We start from the raw sequence: 19,720 nt of genomic DNA, 5'->3' as shown, positions 1-19,720 counted from the left end.
TTGAGGCATCTTAGCAGTGCTCTAAAGAATCACTTAAAAGCACTTGCCTATGTTCATGTCACCACACAATGCACTAAGATTATATTTGCAAGAACACTGGATCACTCTCAAATCAGATCCCCCACTCCCAAAGAAAGCACGGAAGTACAGAGGTTGTTGATATCCCTGCCTACCACCATAAACACAAAGTTACTAAATATCACAACGATTAATGTAAGCAAAGCAATTTGCAGAATCAAGCCCAGGATCAGACTCTGAGATAATTCAGGATTTGGGGAATTACTTCTCTGGAAGCTGAGGCAGTCTAGGTGGCCCAGCTGCCACTACCACCACAAACAACTCTTTGGAAGAGCCTGGTGAAAAAGTTTCAAAAACACACAACAGAAGTAGCTACAGAAGCCCAAGTTACATACTTTCATGCCACACTGCAACAGCTAAGTCACTTGGGAAAGGACAAGTGAGCAACTGTTCAATGAAAGTATATATAAATGGGGTCATATAATTAAAAAAAGTAATAATGGATATGCAACAACTTCCTCCAGTTCTTGTAAATATCCCAGGTCAAGATCATGCTTCATCCTCAAAGGGCAATGCTTTATAAACTTTAAGAGATCTGTGCTGGTCTAAAGGCAAACTGGCAGAAGTGAACACAACTCAGGAGAGATTACAAGTAAGAGTTACAAGGTACTAAAAAGATTACAATACATAAAATACAAGGATACAGAGAAAAATTGGTTTAAACTCACAGAACTAGATGTACAACTCTGCACTCTGGGACGCGGACAGAAGGGTGCTGTTTAGCCCTGTGCTGAGTGCCATGTAGTCCCCCACGAGTACAAAGTAAAAGAAAAGGATGATGATGGTGAGGATGATGGTCACAGTCTGGCTGAGAGTGGCATCTGGACCCGACTAGCGGTACCAGAGGTTCCAAAACCCGAAGATTATGCTCAGGTTCAGGTGGGAATGCCCCGCACATCCCCAGGGTGAGGAGTTTCACAATGGGTGATTCAACTGTGAGTCATGGGATATTTTTGGAATCTTTGATGGTCTAGGTCGGTGCAGCTGCCTATTATGCCAGTCTCTAATGGCCCATGAGCAGACAGGACCCCTCAGGCTGGGTGTGAAGGTGGTGATGCCTCCCCCAAGGGGAGTTACCACATCTTAGTCATTGATGTGAAGACAGAAACACTCCCTTGTCTCACAGGGTTCTCTAATACCCAGCTTGCAGCCTGAGGTGTCAGGTGTGCCCTAGGCAGCTGCTACAAATGATCCATTATTAATAGTCCATCAGAAATTACACAAAGGGTATAGAATACACAGTTCTGGCTATAACCACAGAGCAATAAATTGGTCCCGGCTCCTGTAACTAGAATAAGACCACAGATACATAAAATAAACTTCCATGCAGTCTTAATTACAGAAGCTACTACTGTAACAACAACTAGACTTGGGATATAATCCTATTAAGAATAACACAAGTCTGTGAAGTTACTCGTTAAGTCAACTTTTTCTCTATGAATAAATTGCAAAGGATATTATTTCTGGGACAGAATAAATTCTTGAAATTAGTGAATAACTTACGCATCGCTCCCTTGCTCCAAGAACACATTATTTATTTTTACCATGACACAGAGAAGTTATTAATCTGCTGCCTTCCATTTCAACAATGCGAAATGCTGTAAAATGCACAGACACCTGCATTACAGTACATTTCAGCTCCACTTTATATCAGTCATAAACATCTCTGTTTTGGACATCTCTTCAAAACAAATGCTCCAAGCACACTGTGCGTAGCATTCGATTTTATGAAACTATAAAAGTTCTTCACTGTTAATTACACAGACAAATGTCTCATCACACATTTGATTACCAGGATAATATAATTAGTTTTCTACATTAACCTTTCAAACACAGAGCCTGAATTTCAAGTTGAAAGCATTGTAAAAACACTCAGTCTGGAGGTATACAATATTTCCACTTTTTTTGTGATGGCAATAAAATATGAAGACTGAAAAAAGCCAGTATGGTGTATGCAAAAGATTTTTTCTCTTTTAATAGACAAGCTAAGTTTAACCAGCACTGCCCACAAGACATGGGTTTGTAATTCTGAACCTGCGCTCACAGCCCTGTGACAGGAGGTTTATGCTGATAACTGGTACAAACTGAAGTGAGGTCTGTCTCAAATCTTGTCCATGTTGGAGCTTTAAGCACTTCTCTCTGGGATGCCTTCTCCTCTTCTTCAGGCTGAACAGTGTCTCCTGGTATCAGATAACTAAGCCCTTCCCTTCAAAACAAAAGACATGCCACTGCTCATCTGAAAAACACAGTGGGGATGTTCTACGTTCCCACCAAATTTTGTAAAGATTGTGTTTAGAACGTTCTTTGTCTAGAAAGATGTGACTTTTGTTCATCATCTTATCAGAATGAAGGATTAGAGGACAGGACAAGTCACCATGTCTCCCACTTTAACCCTTCACCACATGACGAAACTTTTCAAGCTCTTTTCAAAAAGCAATTGGACTTTACACCATCACAACCATCAGAACTCCATTACCATGTTCCTTTAGTTGCACTGAAACTTCCTCCTTCAGCCTACACTTACACAAAGCCATATTTTGCCCCCCTATGCTGATGCAGAAAATACCATGTAGGTTCAATGGGTCTCTCCTGACATTTGATCTCAATTTATCTGTATGTTAAACATGCTGGATTCTTCTCATTTACTTATCTACCCTAGCAGCTCCCCTCAGTAGCACATCTCTACAGCTGGAGATCATTGTGCTCAGCTGTGCAACCAAAATATTTGCACATCCCATTCCTGATAAAGTTTCACTTACTTATACACTACCACTAACACTTCACCTTCTCTAAAGGTAACAGCTGCAATGCTTTACCTTAGCATCCATTTCATATTAAAGACTGCATTACCTTGAGGTTTCAACAGCTGATCCCACAGATCACTTAAACTGGAGAACAATCTTGACTCTAAACAAACAAGCTGGAAAAGACATCCTTCTGGGATAAATTTTGGCATAAAACAGTGAAATCAAGGGAAGCACTGATTATACCCTGAAGCTCCTTATTAGTGAACAGAACACAGAGCTGGGGAAAGGGTTGTGATCCCATCATCCCTGAAAGCACAAAGAAATATTACCCCTTGCAATGTGAATTTGTTAAAAGGAAATCTGGAATGTCAAATGCCACTTATTCCAGCTCCCTGCCTAAAGGCAGGAGCCCAGATTTCAAGTGCCTTTAGCTAAGTTCAGTCCTTAGCACTGGTCTGCAAATCTTGCACAGTTATATGTCATTCAGCCTTGTCAAAGCCAGCACACTTTGAGGAAATCTGAAGGTTGGACACTCAGGAAATAGCATCTCTTCATAGCAACCAAGGGCAGACTCCTAGGACTGCAACTCTGTGCTTCAGTACCTCCTAACGAAGATCCTTGATAGAGCTCACATTCTTAAAGGTTAAATTCTGACCAACTCTTGAAACAGGTGAACTTGAGGCACTTAAATGCCAGACCACCATCAGTCACAATGAAAAGTTGAGCATAATAGGAAGGCAAAAAAACCAAAACAAACCTAAGGACAACACAACCAAACCAAAATCAAAACCAGTTGGTCTGACTCACAATACACATATCAAAGAAGAGATTCCTGCACATTCTTGGAGCACCCTGGCTTAAGCAGCTTGACACCTAATTCTTGCCAAAACTTTATCATGACTTGGGGTTGGAAGAGAAAGCATTTGAAGTAAACCCTTGTTGGACCTCATTCCATCAGGTATATCAGACTTCACCAAAGGTGCTTATAGAACATGAAATCCAAACACAAAGCACAGCAGCCACCTTTGCTTTTCCCTGGAAGTGGGAGTAGGGAAGAAAGATTTCTCAATATCCTAACATGAGAAGCCGAGAAAGGAAGTTAATTCAGCTCCAACTCCCATGCAAATGTTCCAATCACCAGAAGATTCCACACTGCCCAAAATGTCCTCCTGTTCCCTCCCATTTGCTGCCCACCTCCCGAGGAGGATGTGGCATTCCAAACATAGGAAACAAAGGCATTTTGCACTCAGATTGACTTCAGGTGCCGATTCCCACCTTCCAATGCTTCTTGCCGGCTGCAGGGGGCAACACACACAGTCTACAGAAACCTTAAATCACCCCACAAAAATATTTAGGTTCCTGGTGCTGTTAAGGAGAGGCAGACGTCTCCAAATCTCTTGCTGCAAAAGCACCTGCTTTCTCCAAAGCCCGAACAAGGTCCCCAAATGCTTCCTTTATACAGCTAGAGGCACAGTAGCTCAAAAATCTGACTGTTACCTCTAGGAATTTGGCCTGCCAAATTTTTGTCAAGGGGTGCTTTACTCCAGGGAAGGCCTGGATGTGACAGGAGGGGGCTGGATGCAGGAAAAGAAGAAGCACTCTGCAGCTGAAGAGTTATACAGGACAAAAGCACACAGGAAAGGTAAAGGTTCACTGATAACCAGTCCTAGCAGTCCTATCATGCTGTAGCATATATCATGCTGCAAACTCTATATTACTTCTCTATTTTCTTTACACATTTTTAACTGTTGATTTAATTTAATTTTGCCATGGCAGGATTAGCAGGCAAGCTCCAGAGGTGAAAGGACATTACATTAAGATAGCACATTAATCCTCTATCCCACCCAAGGCAGAAGCAAAACCAAACAAATAGCAGCTTCCTGGAAATTGAATTTCTGTTATCCAGATGTCAAAGATGTAATACCCCAATTACACAAACTATTGCCAGTGAAGCATGCCAGGGAATATGCAATGTAAATGGGGTGAGCGTGAGCACAGAGCTGCAAAACTGCAGAGTCAGCATCTGGCTCTCTGAGTGAGTGATAATTAGCACTGTGTGTAGACACTAATAAACATTTATGTCTGAAATTACAACTTTTAGCAGTGTTAATAAAGGATATATTGGCAATTCGTAGAATAAAAGGGTCTTGAAAAGAATGTCATATTAAACAATGGCAGCCGCTTCCTGTGCTTGCACAGAGGTTTTTTTCCTCCCTAATTGCAAATGGCCACGCTATGTTGCTCAGAAATTAATCAAGACAAGCACATACCTAAAACAACTGGTTGTGTTTCTTTGGTCTCCCCATTAACATCATTGCTGTAGTCAGAGATCTTATATATCTCATGATGGTAATCTGGAATGAAAAACGATAAAAAAAATTAGAACTCAAGTGATCTGGAAAAAATGAACACTGAACACATTGCTACAGTTTTACTACATAATTTATCAATATATCTGCAGTTTATTTCATGTACATCAAATTAACCACAGAAAATGTGCTCTGTATCAGCACCTCCTAAAAAACCTTTGCTCACACTGGAGAGACTCAGCTCAAATATTTCACAGATTTTAGGGAACAGCTATGCCTGCCCTAAATTACTGTGTTCATTTTCACAGCAAATTATCCCACCAGATGCCAATTATCTGGCTTCTTGCTTTACAGATGGAAAGCAGATTTATAATGAAAACTTTATCTTCCCAGAGACCAAGGGAAACTTTCAAACTTTACCTCAGTAAGGAAATCAGCAACGTACATCAATGCTGTATCGTTCAGCTATCCTGACTCAGACTGGTGTCATTTGCCTCAAAATTCTGAAGAAAGGAGGATCAGGGACACCTTAGGATATGCACCCACAGAAAGTAAAGTCTGTGATGATCCCAGGAAGAAACATTGGTATTTCAGTATATGAGATGCTTCAGGATATTAAAAAAAAATCACCACTGAATTTCTATTTCAAACAAAAGAGTACTTTGCTGTGAAGGTCTCTGTTATAACCCCAGGCAGGTGTTCAGTAAAACCAGAGCTCTGTTTACACGTGTGCACAGAGGGAATAGTAAGTCCAAGGGATAAAAAAAAAGCATTCTCCTGGATGCTATTTCTGACTCTGCTATTGGCACACACTTTGTCCTTCAGCAAATCGCTCAAGACTGAACAATATATTCAGTGTCTTGAAAGAGCCACCTCCCCACCTCACTCCTTCAACGCCCTCCCAGTTCCCAACACTCTCAGCTACTCCCTCTGTAAACTGGTTTTTATGTTTACTTGCTCACCAAAAGTGAGGTAGAGATTAACTCACAGGAAGGTACTTTGAGGGATTCACTTAGAAGGCACAACAGAAACGGAGGGCAGCCTAAGCAGCTCCTCCTCCCACAAGCCGCACACCTGCACCTCTGACCAAATAGATTGGAAAGGTCTCCTGGAAGTCAAACTTTTTTGTTATGTGGTGTTTATTTGTACAGCACGACTGTCTCAAGGGCACAAGAGGAGGAACAACCCAGTAAGTAAACTAAAATCGAGCCGAACACACCAGCGCAACAGAAAGAGAGGGGCCTGGAAAGAAAATGAGGGGAAAACCACCACACACGAGGGAGCTGGAGAGGTCAGCGATGAGGTGCTGCACAAAGGGCTCCTCTGCCTCCCGAGCACACCCAGGGAGTGAAATGGGTAAAGGTGAAGTTTGAGATACAGCATCAAGGAAGTACAGACTCCTTTCATAAGGCTAAAACAACGGGATTTGCTGAGCAGAGGGAGGGATGGAGTGGCATGGTGGGCACCTGATGGCCACTCAGAGTCAACCTGCCACACTCTGAACCTTCATCCTCTCATGGGCATCCAAGATCTGCTGAGAGTAAGTACATGAAACTAGGACTTAAATGACCTACAGACTCATCGTTCTAAGATATAAAGATTATACATGAGTTTCTTCTCTTGCACTTCCCTCCATACATCCAGCTGGTCACAATATTCTTCTGGTCTGCAGCTGCTGCCTTAAAGTCACCCATTTCACCCCAGAGGCAGCAGTATTTTAGGGCAGGAATGAATTTCCTCTTGATCTGGTCATTATTGATCATCTCGATAAGGTGCTCTGAAGTTATTTTTGGGACAGAATAAGCATTTTACAGGCACACATCATTAGCAGATGGTGTGTTACCAATGAACTGACACAGCACACCCCTTTTTCTCTTTGGTTTCTTTCTTCTGCCTCGGATGTCACAGTCCCGGTACTGTGAAATCCATATCAATTTCACAACAGTAAACACTAAACTGTGACACTAGGGAATGACTCCTGCAAGAGGCAAAGGCCAATTACAAGAGACAACTATTTATACATAATTATCTTTCTAATCAACTGTGATAGAAAAAGAGTATGTGAGTGCAGACTCACATGCAAAATGTGATTTTTATCTCTGCCATTCTCAAAGTACAAAGAAGTAATTTTCTCTCTAGGATGTGCCTTTAGTGTAGCTTTCTATTTGACTTCCTATATCCAAAAAGATACACCAGATAAAATAAGAATTACTAAAAATGTACCATGATAGCTGAATTTACCTATTAAAGCAAGGTTAAATAGATTGTCTCATACACTAAGGCATATCTATACCTGTAAGGAGTGGCAACTGAGATTAGCAAAATAATCACCTCTTTCTGACAGTGCACATATCCTTTTTATGGGTCTATTAGGACAAAAATAAATCCAGGTCTTCAATTTCAGTTTTGTTTTTCCATATTTCACTTTCACCACCCCCAAGGCTCCAGACCCATCCTGCACTAACTCTGCCTCCCAGCTGGGAGCACGTTCACTATTAAAAACCCACAAACCAAACCTGATCTCTGTAAAAAATTACACCCTTGATAGGTTTGCTAAAGCATACAGACCTCCAATATGTTCCAGACACATCTGACGTGACACTGTCCCTCTAGATTTTAACGGAGAGCATGTGTCATGCTCCAGACCTCCTACCACGATACAACAGTCACTATTTACTACTCCTATTACATGAGTTTATTTCCATCTTTGAATTTCTTCACATTGAACATAATTTTGCCAAGCACCTGCAGACACATCGTTCTTCAGACAGCAAGTCTGACGCTCTCGTGTGTGTCCCCCTTTCACCAGTGTGACATTACACCCAAGCAGTCACCTGCCTTGAACTTGGCATGCAGGACACACACGGCGTTACATGGAGATATTCCCGTCCAATACTTGAAAACACAAAAAGAAAAACGATCTCAAATCAAATCCATCAGGGCAAAAACATCTCATCGGCTGGAGAAGGAATAAATCCCCAATCAAAATAAATTCTTAAGGGTGGGAAGTCCACCTGTTAAAATGCCTACCAGCGGCTGCATCTTATTTCCCCTTCAATTAAAGAAAACAACAACAAGACTGAAATATAGAGCTGTGCTTCTTGCCCGACATGAATCCAAATATTTCCTCCTCGCGATCCCTTTTAAAATACCCTCTTTTCCAAAAGCAAACACACCCCGAGCAAACAAGTTACACGCCGGCGGCTCTCCCCGGCCCACGTACAATTAATTACCTGCGTGGATTTTTAATAAAGCAACCTCGATTCAGCTTTTCTTTGAAATACACGGATGTACACAGCCGAGGGGACGAAAAAAACCACCCCAAACACAATAAATCCACAAGAGTTGAATACTAAGAAGGTCCGTCGCTGCTCAAGTGTCATTATTTTTTTTTCCTCGCTTCCCGATTTTACCTTCCCCCCACTCCCGCTCCCCCCCGCCCCCCCAGCCCAAGCAGGATTTACCACGAAACACGATCCAACTTTATTTTGTGCAAGATCTGCCTGGAAAAAAAAACCAAACACGTCCACCTTTCTGGGGGGGTGGTGGCGGCTGGGGCGGGCGGGGGGGGACAGTGAAACAACATGTAACACACATGCAAAAATATAATTAAAAATAAAAAAGAGGAAAGGGGAAGGGGGTGAAAGAAATGAAACAAATAAAAGGCGTGCAATGGTCTCGGGGAGTTGGAGCGGCGGATCGCGGAGTTCAATGGCAGAGCACGGGGGCGCCGGCGTTTCATAACGCCCCGCTCCCCCCGGGGCAAAAGTCGGGGCTGCCCCCGGCCGGCGAACAAAGCCCGGCCGCCCCCGCCTCACCTTCGTTGACCAGTTTAAAGCTTTGGGATTTCCTGCTCCTCTTCCTCTGGGCGAACTCCATGGTGCGGGCAGGAAGGAGCGGGGCGGACACAGGACCGAGCTCCGTCCCTCCGATCAGCCACACACGCGGGGGTTGGGAGACGCGGCGGCTCCGGCGGCGAATAAAGGGATCCGGGACAAGTTGGCTCCGCTCTGCGCCCCGCTCCCGCCCCGAACTTTGAGGGAAAGCGGGGTGCGGCGGGGGGAGCCCCGCGGGGGCGATGCCGCCGCCTTCCCCCCCGCCGGCTGCGCGGCCGCGGCCCGGCGGCGAAGGGCGGCCCGCAATGGCTTCGCCGCCGGCGCCGGGACCCCGGTGCCACCTGCTGGGGGAAGGAAGGCGGCGGTTCCGCCGGCCGGCAGTCGCCGCCGCCACCCCGGGGCCGGCCCGCCGCCACACGGCCCCGCCGCGCTCTGAGGGCGAGGGGCTGAGGGGCAGCGCCATTTTGTGTCCCCCTCCCGCGCCCTCCTCGCTCGCGGAACCGGCGCGGCCCCCCCGGCCGCCCCAGGGCCGAGCGGGGGCAACGCTGAATGGGGGCTCCGGCGGGACCGGGACCGGCCCGGCGGGGATGGGGTGAACTCGGCGTGCGGAAAGTGGGCAGACCGCAGGAACTGATAGCAACAGCTGTTTGTTGCCGTGTTTTACGGGGATCGCCACAAGGATGTGCCCGCCGGTGTCACGGAGCGAGGCCTGGAGGAGAGCGCTGAGCCACCCGCTGGCTGAGGGACAGCGAGCTCGGCCGAACCTGGATCGCCTCAGCAAGAGGAAGAGAGATCCCAAACCGGGATTGTCTTAGCAAGAGGAAGAGGCTCTACTCTCCCGAGGAGTGAGATTTAGGGCGTCTGGCAACCCTCCCGACGGTCACCGCGAGGTCACCGCAGCCATACGGCTTGGCCCAAACACAGCTGAAATTAGTGCTTTGATTTATTCACCACTTGACGCCCTCAGCCACACTTCCAGTGCGCTCACTGTGCTAAATACGCTACGGGTGGAGCGTTTATTTACAGCCGGGAGTGCTTTTTGCCTGTTGCCTGTAGAGGAGGGACCCAGGCGTTTACAGTTATGACTATTGATAACTGCAAACACAGCTCCGATCGTCATCTTGTGTTTTTACATGTAGCCAGGCTGTGTTGTGACAAGGAGAAGACTATGTGATACTTGCATACGCCTACTTGAGCAGATGCAAATGGAAATCTTGCCTTGGTCTCCTCGGAGTACCCAGGAGAACCCCGCGCGCTCCACAGCAATACTGACTGACCCTATCATTCGGAATAATGACATAAAATTAGCAAGAGGAAAGCAAATTGAATACTAACAATAGTGATTTATATCCTAACTGTGTGCATAGATATAATCAGACCTGAATTCTTCAGTGCAAGGTGCTGTCCAAACACTTCACGGACAGTATATGTGGTTCTGAAAAGCAAAATCGAGAAATAGCCTTAATGGTGAAGCAATATCAGAAATTATGCCTAATGGTAAAATTTATTACATGCTGGAAAATTAAATTCATGAGGGAGGTTATGGAAACCTCACAGATTGGGTAAGGGTGTAATTTTCTATTAAATTGCTAAGTGGAAAATCCCAGAGGCAATCAATATGCTACTCTTGGAATTTTCCTAAACTTCTCTGTAAGACTTTGTGAAAGGAAACTGGGCTAATGTACTATTTAAAATCCTGCATTATATATTTTTGGGAGGATGCTGAAGCAGCAAAGGTAGATGGATGTCATATGCTGTTTGCTGAATTGTGTGGGTCCAATTAATCTCTGGTACAGCACAGTGAAATCGGGTCTGAAATGCAGCAACAGTGTGCCTAAATTTTGTGTACAAAAAGAGTATTTTCTCTTATTTCTTTTGCCTCCCCAAACACTCTGCTGATTCCTGTCTGCTAACTTTATTTACAAGACTCAGAGCATTGCTGAAACTGTTGCATTTGACTCTCATCCTTCCTGGGACAATGGGAGAATTTTTATAAAGCATAAGGCCTTCATTTACAGTTCAGCTCACATGATGGGCTTTATCCTGCATTTGCCAAAGGAATGTGCTACAAAAATAAAAAGGTCTTTTCTGTTTTCCTCCATTACTCAATTTAGTGAACATTTTGGGGTTATAATTTATGGAATAGTGATGGCAGTGTTTTATCAGCTGCTCTCTTACTCCTTTTAGTTCTCTCTGCTCTGTGCTGGATTTTTTTGCCTAAAGGAACACTCATGGTTTGACGTGACATTTCAGTCCAGATGCTGCAGTTTCCAGTAATGTTTTACAAGAATTAGCACATCCCCTTTTTTATCACTATTTCTCATTTTTCTTTTTTTGAATTACAGCGGTCCATCCTTTACTACATGCAGAGTAAGCCTGATCCTGCAAACAAACCTAATTGTGGTCACTCAAATGAGCAAATCTTGCAGTTTTCATTTCTGAAAGTATGAGCCAGCGTGGATACCTCGGCCCCGATCCTGCCATCTCATCTGCATAAAAGTGAATTAGAAACTAGAACAAGGTGACTTTAGGTCAAAGTCTTCTAGTTATCCACACAACACATAGTGGGATCCGGTAGCTGGAAACCAAGCCTTCTGTCCTGTGCTGCTGGTGTTTCTCAGCTGGGACTTAGGAAGAAACCTACAGAAACTCAAAGGCTCCTCCTGTGTACAGGGAGTTGTGAGCCTGTTGTGGGGCACTTTGGGGTGGGCATCCTACAGCTGGACTGGGGTCATCTGCTCATCTGTCACAGGCCACCATTGCAGCATTCAAGCTGGAGGAATCCAGAGATGAAAGTCCTCTTTATCCCATTAGAATGGCTTCCTTGTGTCCCTGCATAGTCTCTGCCTGCATCACTGTGGCAGCCAAGTGACTTAGGATAAAGTGCACTGGCTCGGGGGGGCAGCCAGCTTTTAATTTCATCTTTTATTTCAGTTCATGTCTTGGTGTGAGATTGTTATTTCTGCATATTAAGAACCCACAGTTCCTTTTTTTTCTGGTGAAAATATGAAAAATTCTGAGTGTTTTATATGTATTCATGAACACTTGCAAAGTATTTCCTCAAACCATTAATTGAGTAATGTGTTTTTCAAAATGCCATAAAATTAGCAAACTAAGTAAGGGCTTTATCTTGCAACATCAGCCCAGGTTAGTATGATCATCCCTGACTATTTCCTAGTTACAATTTTATTGTGCTGCAAATTACTTTCAAAATATTCCTTCTCCATTCTAACTGATAGCTAATTTTCCCAATGATTTTCTGGTGTGTGAAATGCTTTTCTTTTTCATTTTGGATGCTATATAATGAGCTAACCAATTAAATATAATGAATCTAGTAATATGTCAGTATTAACAGCATCAGTGCTCTTCACACCAGGATGTCCCAGACTTTTCCACTGCTTCCAGGTGTGTCCAGTTCATTACAATATTTTGATTATTATTCAGAAAGTCCAAGGGTGTAGGACAAAGAAGACTAAAGAGTCCTAGAGCTGAGGAGAATTATATGAGTGTACTAAGAACTCCTTCAGCTTTTCAGTTGGAAGAATTATATGGGAGAAAGCCTCATAAACTCGGTGATTTGATCTGAGGCTTGAAGTCTAATGTCAAGGAACTGTGTGAGGCCAGGTGAAGTGGGAAGAGACTGCTGCCATCATTAATAGCACCATGATTACTACTCATCTTGGTGCCTGACAAAGTTCAGTAGGGTATTAGGAAGCAGGAAAAGGGTGAAGAGGTAGATGGAGACCAGGAGCTCCACAGGTGACAGGTTAATAGGTGAGCTATTTTGGTTAGTTATGTGTAATGAATGTCACTGAAGATTTTATAAACTGTGGTAGCCTTTCCAGTGATGTTTTTGGGGTCATGTGGCATATATAGGCAGTACTTTTCAGTTCCCAAGATGGCAATAGTCCACGTTGATGTTGTGCTGTCTTTCCACAAACCTTCCCTTTCAGCAGGCTTTCAGGTTGGCATATCCAAGGCATGGGTCGGTACAGAGGAAAGTTCTGGATATTCTAAAGAAATCTGAAGTCAGGAGTGCAGTTTAGCTTGTTTTCTGATCGCCTCTTAAGTTTTTTCTGTACCATTTCAGTTACAGTACTTGACATCTCATGTCTCTATCCTTGCTGTCATTTTCCTTAGGAACACTGCTTTGAAATGGCTTCTTGTCCATTCTGCTGCTTGTTAATCTTTCTCATACAAATTTAAAAGAAAAAAACTACAGGCTGGACCAATGTTTTCATCTGTTTGCCAGCTCAGGGAGACCAAAACATTCCAGAACTGTTTCAACAATAAAGAATATAACCAAATCTATGTACAAAGTGTTCTTTGTGTGGTCACAAACCCTCTGAATATTTCCATATCAGAATGCAACCCCCCCTCTTGACTGTCAGGGCTTTTCCTCCACACTATCATTTTGTGTGCTGCCTGGATTAAGGCTACAGGGAAGGGCACTGTAGTCTAAGTGTCAAAGTTTGATGGTCATCCACTCTGATCCAATACTTGTGGGATAATTGGATATTAAGGTATTAACTCTTCCCTAGGACAATCCAGTGTTTGGATTTGAATTCTGGGAAGAATGGGAGAGGAGAAGGTGTCTAAGCAACAGATGTGGTTGAAGGGTAAAGAAGGAAAGGTTTCAATGATGGTTTCATGAAAGTGAATGTGGAAGAATAAAAGAATTCTCCCTATATACATGGATGTCCTCAGCTTCTCTGCAACATGAAGAAACCATGAACTGCACAAATTCTGTCGTTCCAACCCAAGGTGCTTCAGGGTAGCTGAGAGCAGTGTTATTTTGCCTAGAACTTTCAAGTTTTGTGCTATCTAAAGAGCTTTGTGCTTAGAAATTTTAGTCTGGATGTGTCTTTGCATTGCTGCCACCTCAGTGTAAAGAGAGGAAGTGCAAAGCCAGGTTGGTGTCCTAGGAGGGGCGTGTTTGAGCTTTGGGTCGTTGGGAGTCGATGTCAGTCACAGCAGCTCAAGCACAGCAAGGGGCAGCAGTCCCAGTTCTGGTGAATGCTACAGCACTAATTGCAGCAAGCTCAGCTCAGGGCCCAGCAGCCCAGTGAGGCCGCTGCTAGGGAGAGCTCCAAGAGGGTTACACTACTGATCATACCTCCATTTGGTGTCAGTTTGCTTCAGTCACAGCAGCTGAAGGCAGAGGTAAGAGTGCAGCCATGCGATCACTGGAGCTGTGGATGGAAAACAAACGCAGCATCAGCTGCAGGAACAACAGCATTTACCACTGTTAGACAGCTCCTTGAGGCTGCAGGATGAAGAAACTCAGACAGCCACCACCCTCCTCTAAGTCCTGACTGAGTCTGATGTGGGGACGTTACGCTGTGCCTTCTCAGCCCAACCTTCTCTGTGTTTCCAGCTTGCCACAGGGACCTGCTCTCTGTGTCTTGATTCTGCCTTGATCCTCTCCTGTTTTTCCTGCCACGCATTAGTAAATGCACTTGCACTAAAATCAATGTGAGTTTGAAAACTAAAAGTAGTGTGTGCTCTGGTATGCTACTAATCCACTTATTTGGATCCTCTTACTGCTCCTCTGGGCTGCCCTGATCCTCTCTATCAGCCCACCCAGCTGCTCTGATCTGCTCTCTAAACTTCTGCCGTGGCTATATTAGCATCCCTGTCAACTCACAAGGCTGCTGTCTTGACACCGTCAATCCCCTCTCCCAATGAGAGTCTCTCTACTAAATTATAATCCCTGTAGCTCAGAATACTGATGCAAGCTAAAATAAATTCATGAAAAGTTGCTGTGGCTCCTACTAAGATGTTCTATTTTCCTAAATGTTTTCAAACAGTACTTACATTTCAGGATGAAGAAATAGCTTCAGACGTATTCATAACCACCTGCCTGCTTTTCTGTTCTAAAAAATGAAATTTCATTGCAAGGTACTATGGAGTTCAAAATCTACTCACTCATGCACTTTTTAAAGAGAGATTATTTGAATTTAATATCTCTGTCAGGCTGGAGACTGACAGCATCTGAAAACGGTGCTTTTGTTCAGCAGTAAGATATATACAGCAGCATTTTCATTAATGTGCCCCCCCTGGATTTGCCTTCAGAGACGTGTAGATACTGAAGACTCCATCACCCTTTCAATCCCTGACCTCTCTGCTGAGGCAACCAGTGCACCTGTATGGGTATTTTCTTTGAGATGGACACATCTTGCAGGGATCAAACTGACAACACAGAACTATGATCATTTAGTAATAACGTTGAGAGATTTCTTGCCTGTGTTGAATAGAAGCTAATGAACTCAGAAGTACAATACTTTCTGTTCAACCATTTATCTTCTATACATGTTAAAATAAAAGAAAAATAGATGGTTTTATGAACTTTTATACCATCCAGCAAGACCTATTTAGTGTTTAGGGGTGGTGTCTGTTAATGCAGCTAAAATGTCTCAAACCCAAGAGTTCGTAGGTATAGATCTGCCTTTGGAGAAGATTGAAGAAAAAGACAATTGTATGGATTTTAAACTCAGTGCATGCAGTTTGAAAACCCAGTCTGCATTTGCAGGGATTAGACCTGTAACTGCATCTCTCCTGGGAAGAGTTTGTTGCTTGGCTGTCTGTAGTCCAGACTGGTGCTAAGAGGAAGTATGTTTAATGCTTACATCATTTGCCCAGTGTAGAAAGAACCAAAGCAGAACAGCAAAAAAGGTGGCACGATCACTTTCCTGCAAGATGTTTTGGATTCTTTAACAGCCACAAATGGCCACTGCTGTCAAAAAAGCACAGTATCCCTAAGTGACATCTTGGGACTGATTCATCAGGGGCTCTGATGACACAGTGCCATGAGCTGAGCTACTGATACTGTTTCCTGAAACAACAGAATTTTTCTCAGGTATCTCCCATACCAGCCAGTTTGGCAATAATTAGCTGTAAATGTAAAGCTTTTCAGAAGAAGTAGTGAATTTTTACACCACCTCAGTTTTACAGATAATAAAGCTGCTGAGATAGGAACTGACCCATGCATCCTTACAGACAACCTAGACAATACACCTAAATATTGTTTTATCAAAACTGGAGGATAATTATCATCCCAACAGTTATTTCAAGCATGTTTCTAAAAGCCACAGTAGCTTTACTAACCAGTAACATCCATATGAATGTCACTACTTTCCTAAGTATTTTAACAGTGCATTACAAAGGTGTGTCCTGGCAGACAGGAACTGCAGGGGTTGACTTGCCATGAGAACTAATCAAGCAAGACAAACCAAATTCAAATGGCATCTTCTTTTACTTCTCATGATACATGAATGTATTACTCTTTGGAAGACTTCTGTTTGCTAGAAATGTGGGAACTTTTTTCTTCCATAACGTCCCCTGCAGCCTTTTCTTGTCCTTGCCAGTGGGATTTGGACACCTGTGGTGGAGCACCACCCCTGGCTTTTTCCTCAGTCCTCTGACTGTTTCTCAGACTGTGACCTGGAGATTGTGTGCTACTGTTTGGAAAGTAAATAAGAAAGAGCAAGCCTAGTATGGGTGTCTTGCCTTCACTAAATGAAGGGGATGGGCACATCTCCAGTGTCAGAATTAACAGGGAAGTGCAGTTTGCAAGCCTTAGCTGAAGTGCTGCCATGTCTGATAGAACCCAGAGGTGCCCTGTGGATGTGACAAGTCAGAGATATCTGTAAGCAAAGTAAATGCAGGGACAAAGAATGGGGAGCTGGATGGTTTAAGCTAAGGAAGGGAAGCTTTAATAAAAAGAAGAAAGGAGTCAGGCTCGATGTGGAGCTCCCTTTGCCAGAAGTGGACATTCTCAGTCATGGTATAAAGGCAGTTTTATCCAATGTATTTTTTGTTTTGAAGATGAATAAAAGGAACCATGTACCTGCCTGAAAAAGGTTTCCAAGAGTAATCTGTGCCCTGTGTTGCTTGAAATGAGTTCTTCTACAATCTCAGTCAGCTGTAAAGCATCAGTTCTGCCTCCAGTGTGCAAGTGAAAGCATATGTGGCTGAGCTGGGGTTTTCCCCTGTTTTAATATCAAGTAGATAAGTGAAACTATGTGCCTGTAAAGTATTGAATACAACCTGAAAACAACTAAATATAAACTGAATACAACCACTGAGAGCAACCAAAATTATTCTGATCCATTTTACCACTCTGACAAATAGATGACATCTGGGTTATTTGAGTGAAACTGGGTTACTTGAGCTGCCTTCAATACTCTTTTTGTAAGCTGACAGTTGGCTTGCAGCAGATAAAGCTGAGCAATCACTTAACCAGCAAGAAATTGGAATGAAACACCTCATGTATGTTTTAAGCTTGTATTTCTATTACTTACAAGGCTCTTATGAACGTTCCAAGATTTTGAGTAACTTCTAGATTTCCCTTCTCAGTCTTGATTTCTTATGAAATGCTGCAAAGCAAATTACTTCAAAGTAGTTTTGTGGTTAACTCCATGGGGTTGTTCCAGAGGTCTGCGGAAACCTGGATCTAGGAAAACCACGGGTAACACTATTGCTTCCAGACTCAAGCTCAGTTGCTGTGAGCTCTCAAGACTCTACAAGTGGTTTTGGGAGAGCTTAAAGGCCTAGCTACAGCCCTGACAGCAAATATCAGATCTATTAATCACATGTGAGACAGAAATACACAGCCATTGTAGTACCAAAACAACAGGATTGCCCTGAAAAGTCAAACAGGAGCAGTAGAAAACAAATAGTCAAGCTTAGGATTTATAAAAATGATCTAATTGACTCTAATGAATACAGTAATGCCATATATGATAAACTGATAGCTTTGAAATACAGCTTGGTAAAACACACATTTCACCATGTTAGAAATATCTTATGCAGTGATGTCATCAAAGGGATCATTGCATGGATGAAGGACCGGCACAGGGAAGGAATTGTCTGCTCTCATAACAGACTTAACCAGTTTCCACAGTCTTAGGGCTCCTCAGAACAATGGAGAATTGGAGAAATCCTCTTGTGGGCTGGAGGAACAGTTTCCATTGTGTGGTACAAGGAGCAGAGCTCACACTGTGAGCTTTCATGTGTGCCCTGAGTTTGTCCAGCAAGTGATCCTCCAGATACCCACCCCAGCCAAGGAGCGTATGTGAGTGGAGACAGCCAAAGGATGAGAGATCTGTAATGAAGCAGGCAGGGACTGTAACGAATTGCTATCATGTATATGGCCACAGGAAGTTGTTCTGAGGAACAAAGGAACTTGAACAGTGTCCAGCCAAGACCTGACCCAACCATCTCAACAATTCATGTCCATCAGGAAATGCTTCCCTGACCCTAAGGCAAGGAGGAGTCAAACAGATTTGACATCCTGGAGATCAGGCAGGAGACAAGACTGGATCTCCCCCATGAGCTGTCAGTGAAAGAAAAAGAAGATACCACCACTTCTTGTATATCAGAAAGTTTTATAATCTCTTCAAAAATAGAAATCCTGAGGAGATGGACAATACCAAAGATTTTTCTCTCCCTTTTCTTCTTTAGAGAGTTGTTGGTGAATGTCCTCAGAAAAACAGAGCCAGTATATCTACATATTTGCATATATGCAGAATCACAGGATATTCTGAGTTGGTAGGAACCAACAAGGATCATCAAATCCAACTCCATGGAATAACTCTTCTGGGAGATGTGGTACTTTATAGATTGCCACTTCTTTTCCACAGCACAAGACAACTGTCTTGATCACAGAGGGGATTTACATTCTAGGATGCTTTGATTTGGAGGCAGGAGAGCAGAGAACCAGGAGTACTGGAAGAAGGGCAATTGTGGGAGGCTGAGTCGTCATTACTGAACTTTTAGACACATTTTAGAGGTATAGCATTACTTTCAAAGCTTGTCAGAGTTGTTTTACCAACATAAACTATTCAGCTATTTCCTTGTCCCTTACACCCCTCCCTGCCACCTTGTTTGGTTTGTTTTGTTTTTAACAAAGTGGGAGATGTTTTGTCTAAGAGTCACCTGACAGTAACTGCATCTTTCTTGTGAATACTGTGTGTGAGTCGGCTTTTCTCCTTCATCTTGTACTGTCTTTAATTGAGATATAATGTCTGTCATGGTTTAATCCCAGCTGGCACAGAGCCTCCCGCTCACCCTCCCCTCTGCTGCAGTGGGATGTGGGAGAGGATTGGAAAAGTGAACGTGAGAAGTCTCATGGTTTGAAAGAAAGAAGGTTCAATGGGACAGCAATGGAAGAAAATGATAATAATAATGATGGTAATAATAATGCTATTAGAATATACAAACAAGTGATGCACAGTGCAACTGCTCACCACCTGCTGAGCCAGTTTCCAACCAGCAGCCCTTGACCAGCTTTCCCCCCAGTTTATACGCTGAGCATGGTGCCATGCGGTGTGGAATATCCCTCTGGTCAGATGGGATCAGCTGTCCAGGCCTCCCCCAACTTCTTGTCCCCCCAGTCTCATTGCTGGCAGGACATGAGAAGCTGCAAAGTCCTTGACTCAGTATAAACTCTGCTTAGCAACAACTAAAACATATGTGTTATCAATTATTCTCATAGTAGATCCAAAACACAGAACTGTAACAGCTCCTAGCAAGAAAAATTAACTCTATCCCAGCCAAAAATTAACTCAATTCCAGGTCAATGTTAAACTGGAGCAGGAAACAAGGCAAGGTGTAAGGTTATGTCTCCTCTACAGTTAACTGAGGGGGGCAGCTGATGCTCCGACACGAGCACCTGGATTCGTTTTCCATAAGGTCTACTACAGAGAATTCCTACAGCCTTCCGATTTATGCCCTTACCCAAATGTGG

The 19,720-nt window shown here is 43.5% G+C and overlaps 1 protein-coding gene across 3 annotated transcripts in view; it reads right to left on the bottom strand.

The window, feature by feature from the left end:
* BEND7 (BEN domain containing 7) overlaps window positions 1–9,433 on the bottom strand; it is a 48,279-nt gene extending 38,846 nt beyond the window's left edge. Inside the window, exons 1-2 of one of the 3 annotated variants that reach the window (XM_071552787.1) lie at window positions 8,953–9,433; window positions 5,096–5,179 (exon numbers count right to left, since the gene is read on the bottom strand). In XM_071552787.1, coding sequence (XP_071408888.1) covers window positions 5,096–5,179; window positions 8,953–9,433 — 565 coding nt within the window. The remainder of the gene's footprint in view (window positions 1–5,095; window positions 5,180–8,952) is intronic. The other 2 variants (XM_071552789.1, XM_071552788.1) reach the window with 2 other exon arrangements.
* Between the last annotated feature and the right edge of the window lie 10,287 nt (window positions 9,434–19,720).

Source organism: Pithys albifrons, chromosome 3 (assembly GCF_047495875.1).
Source record: "Pithys albifrons albifrons isolate INPA30051 chromosome 3, PitAlb_v1, whole genome shotgun sequence".
NCBI classification, from domain to species: domain Eukaryota; kingdom Metazoa; phylum Chordata; class Aves; order Passeriformes; family Thamnophilidae; genus Pithys; species Pithys albifrons.
This window is presented reverse-complemented; position numbering and strand designations above follow the sequence as displayed.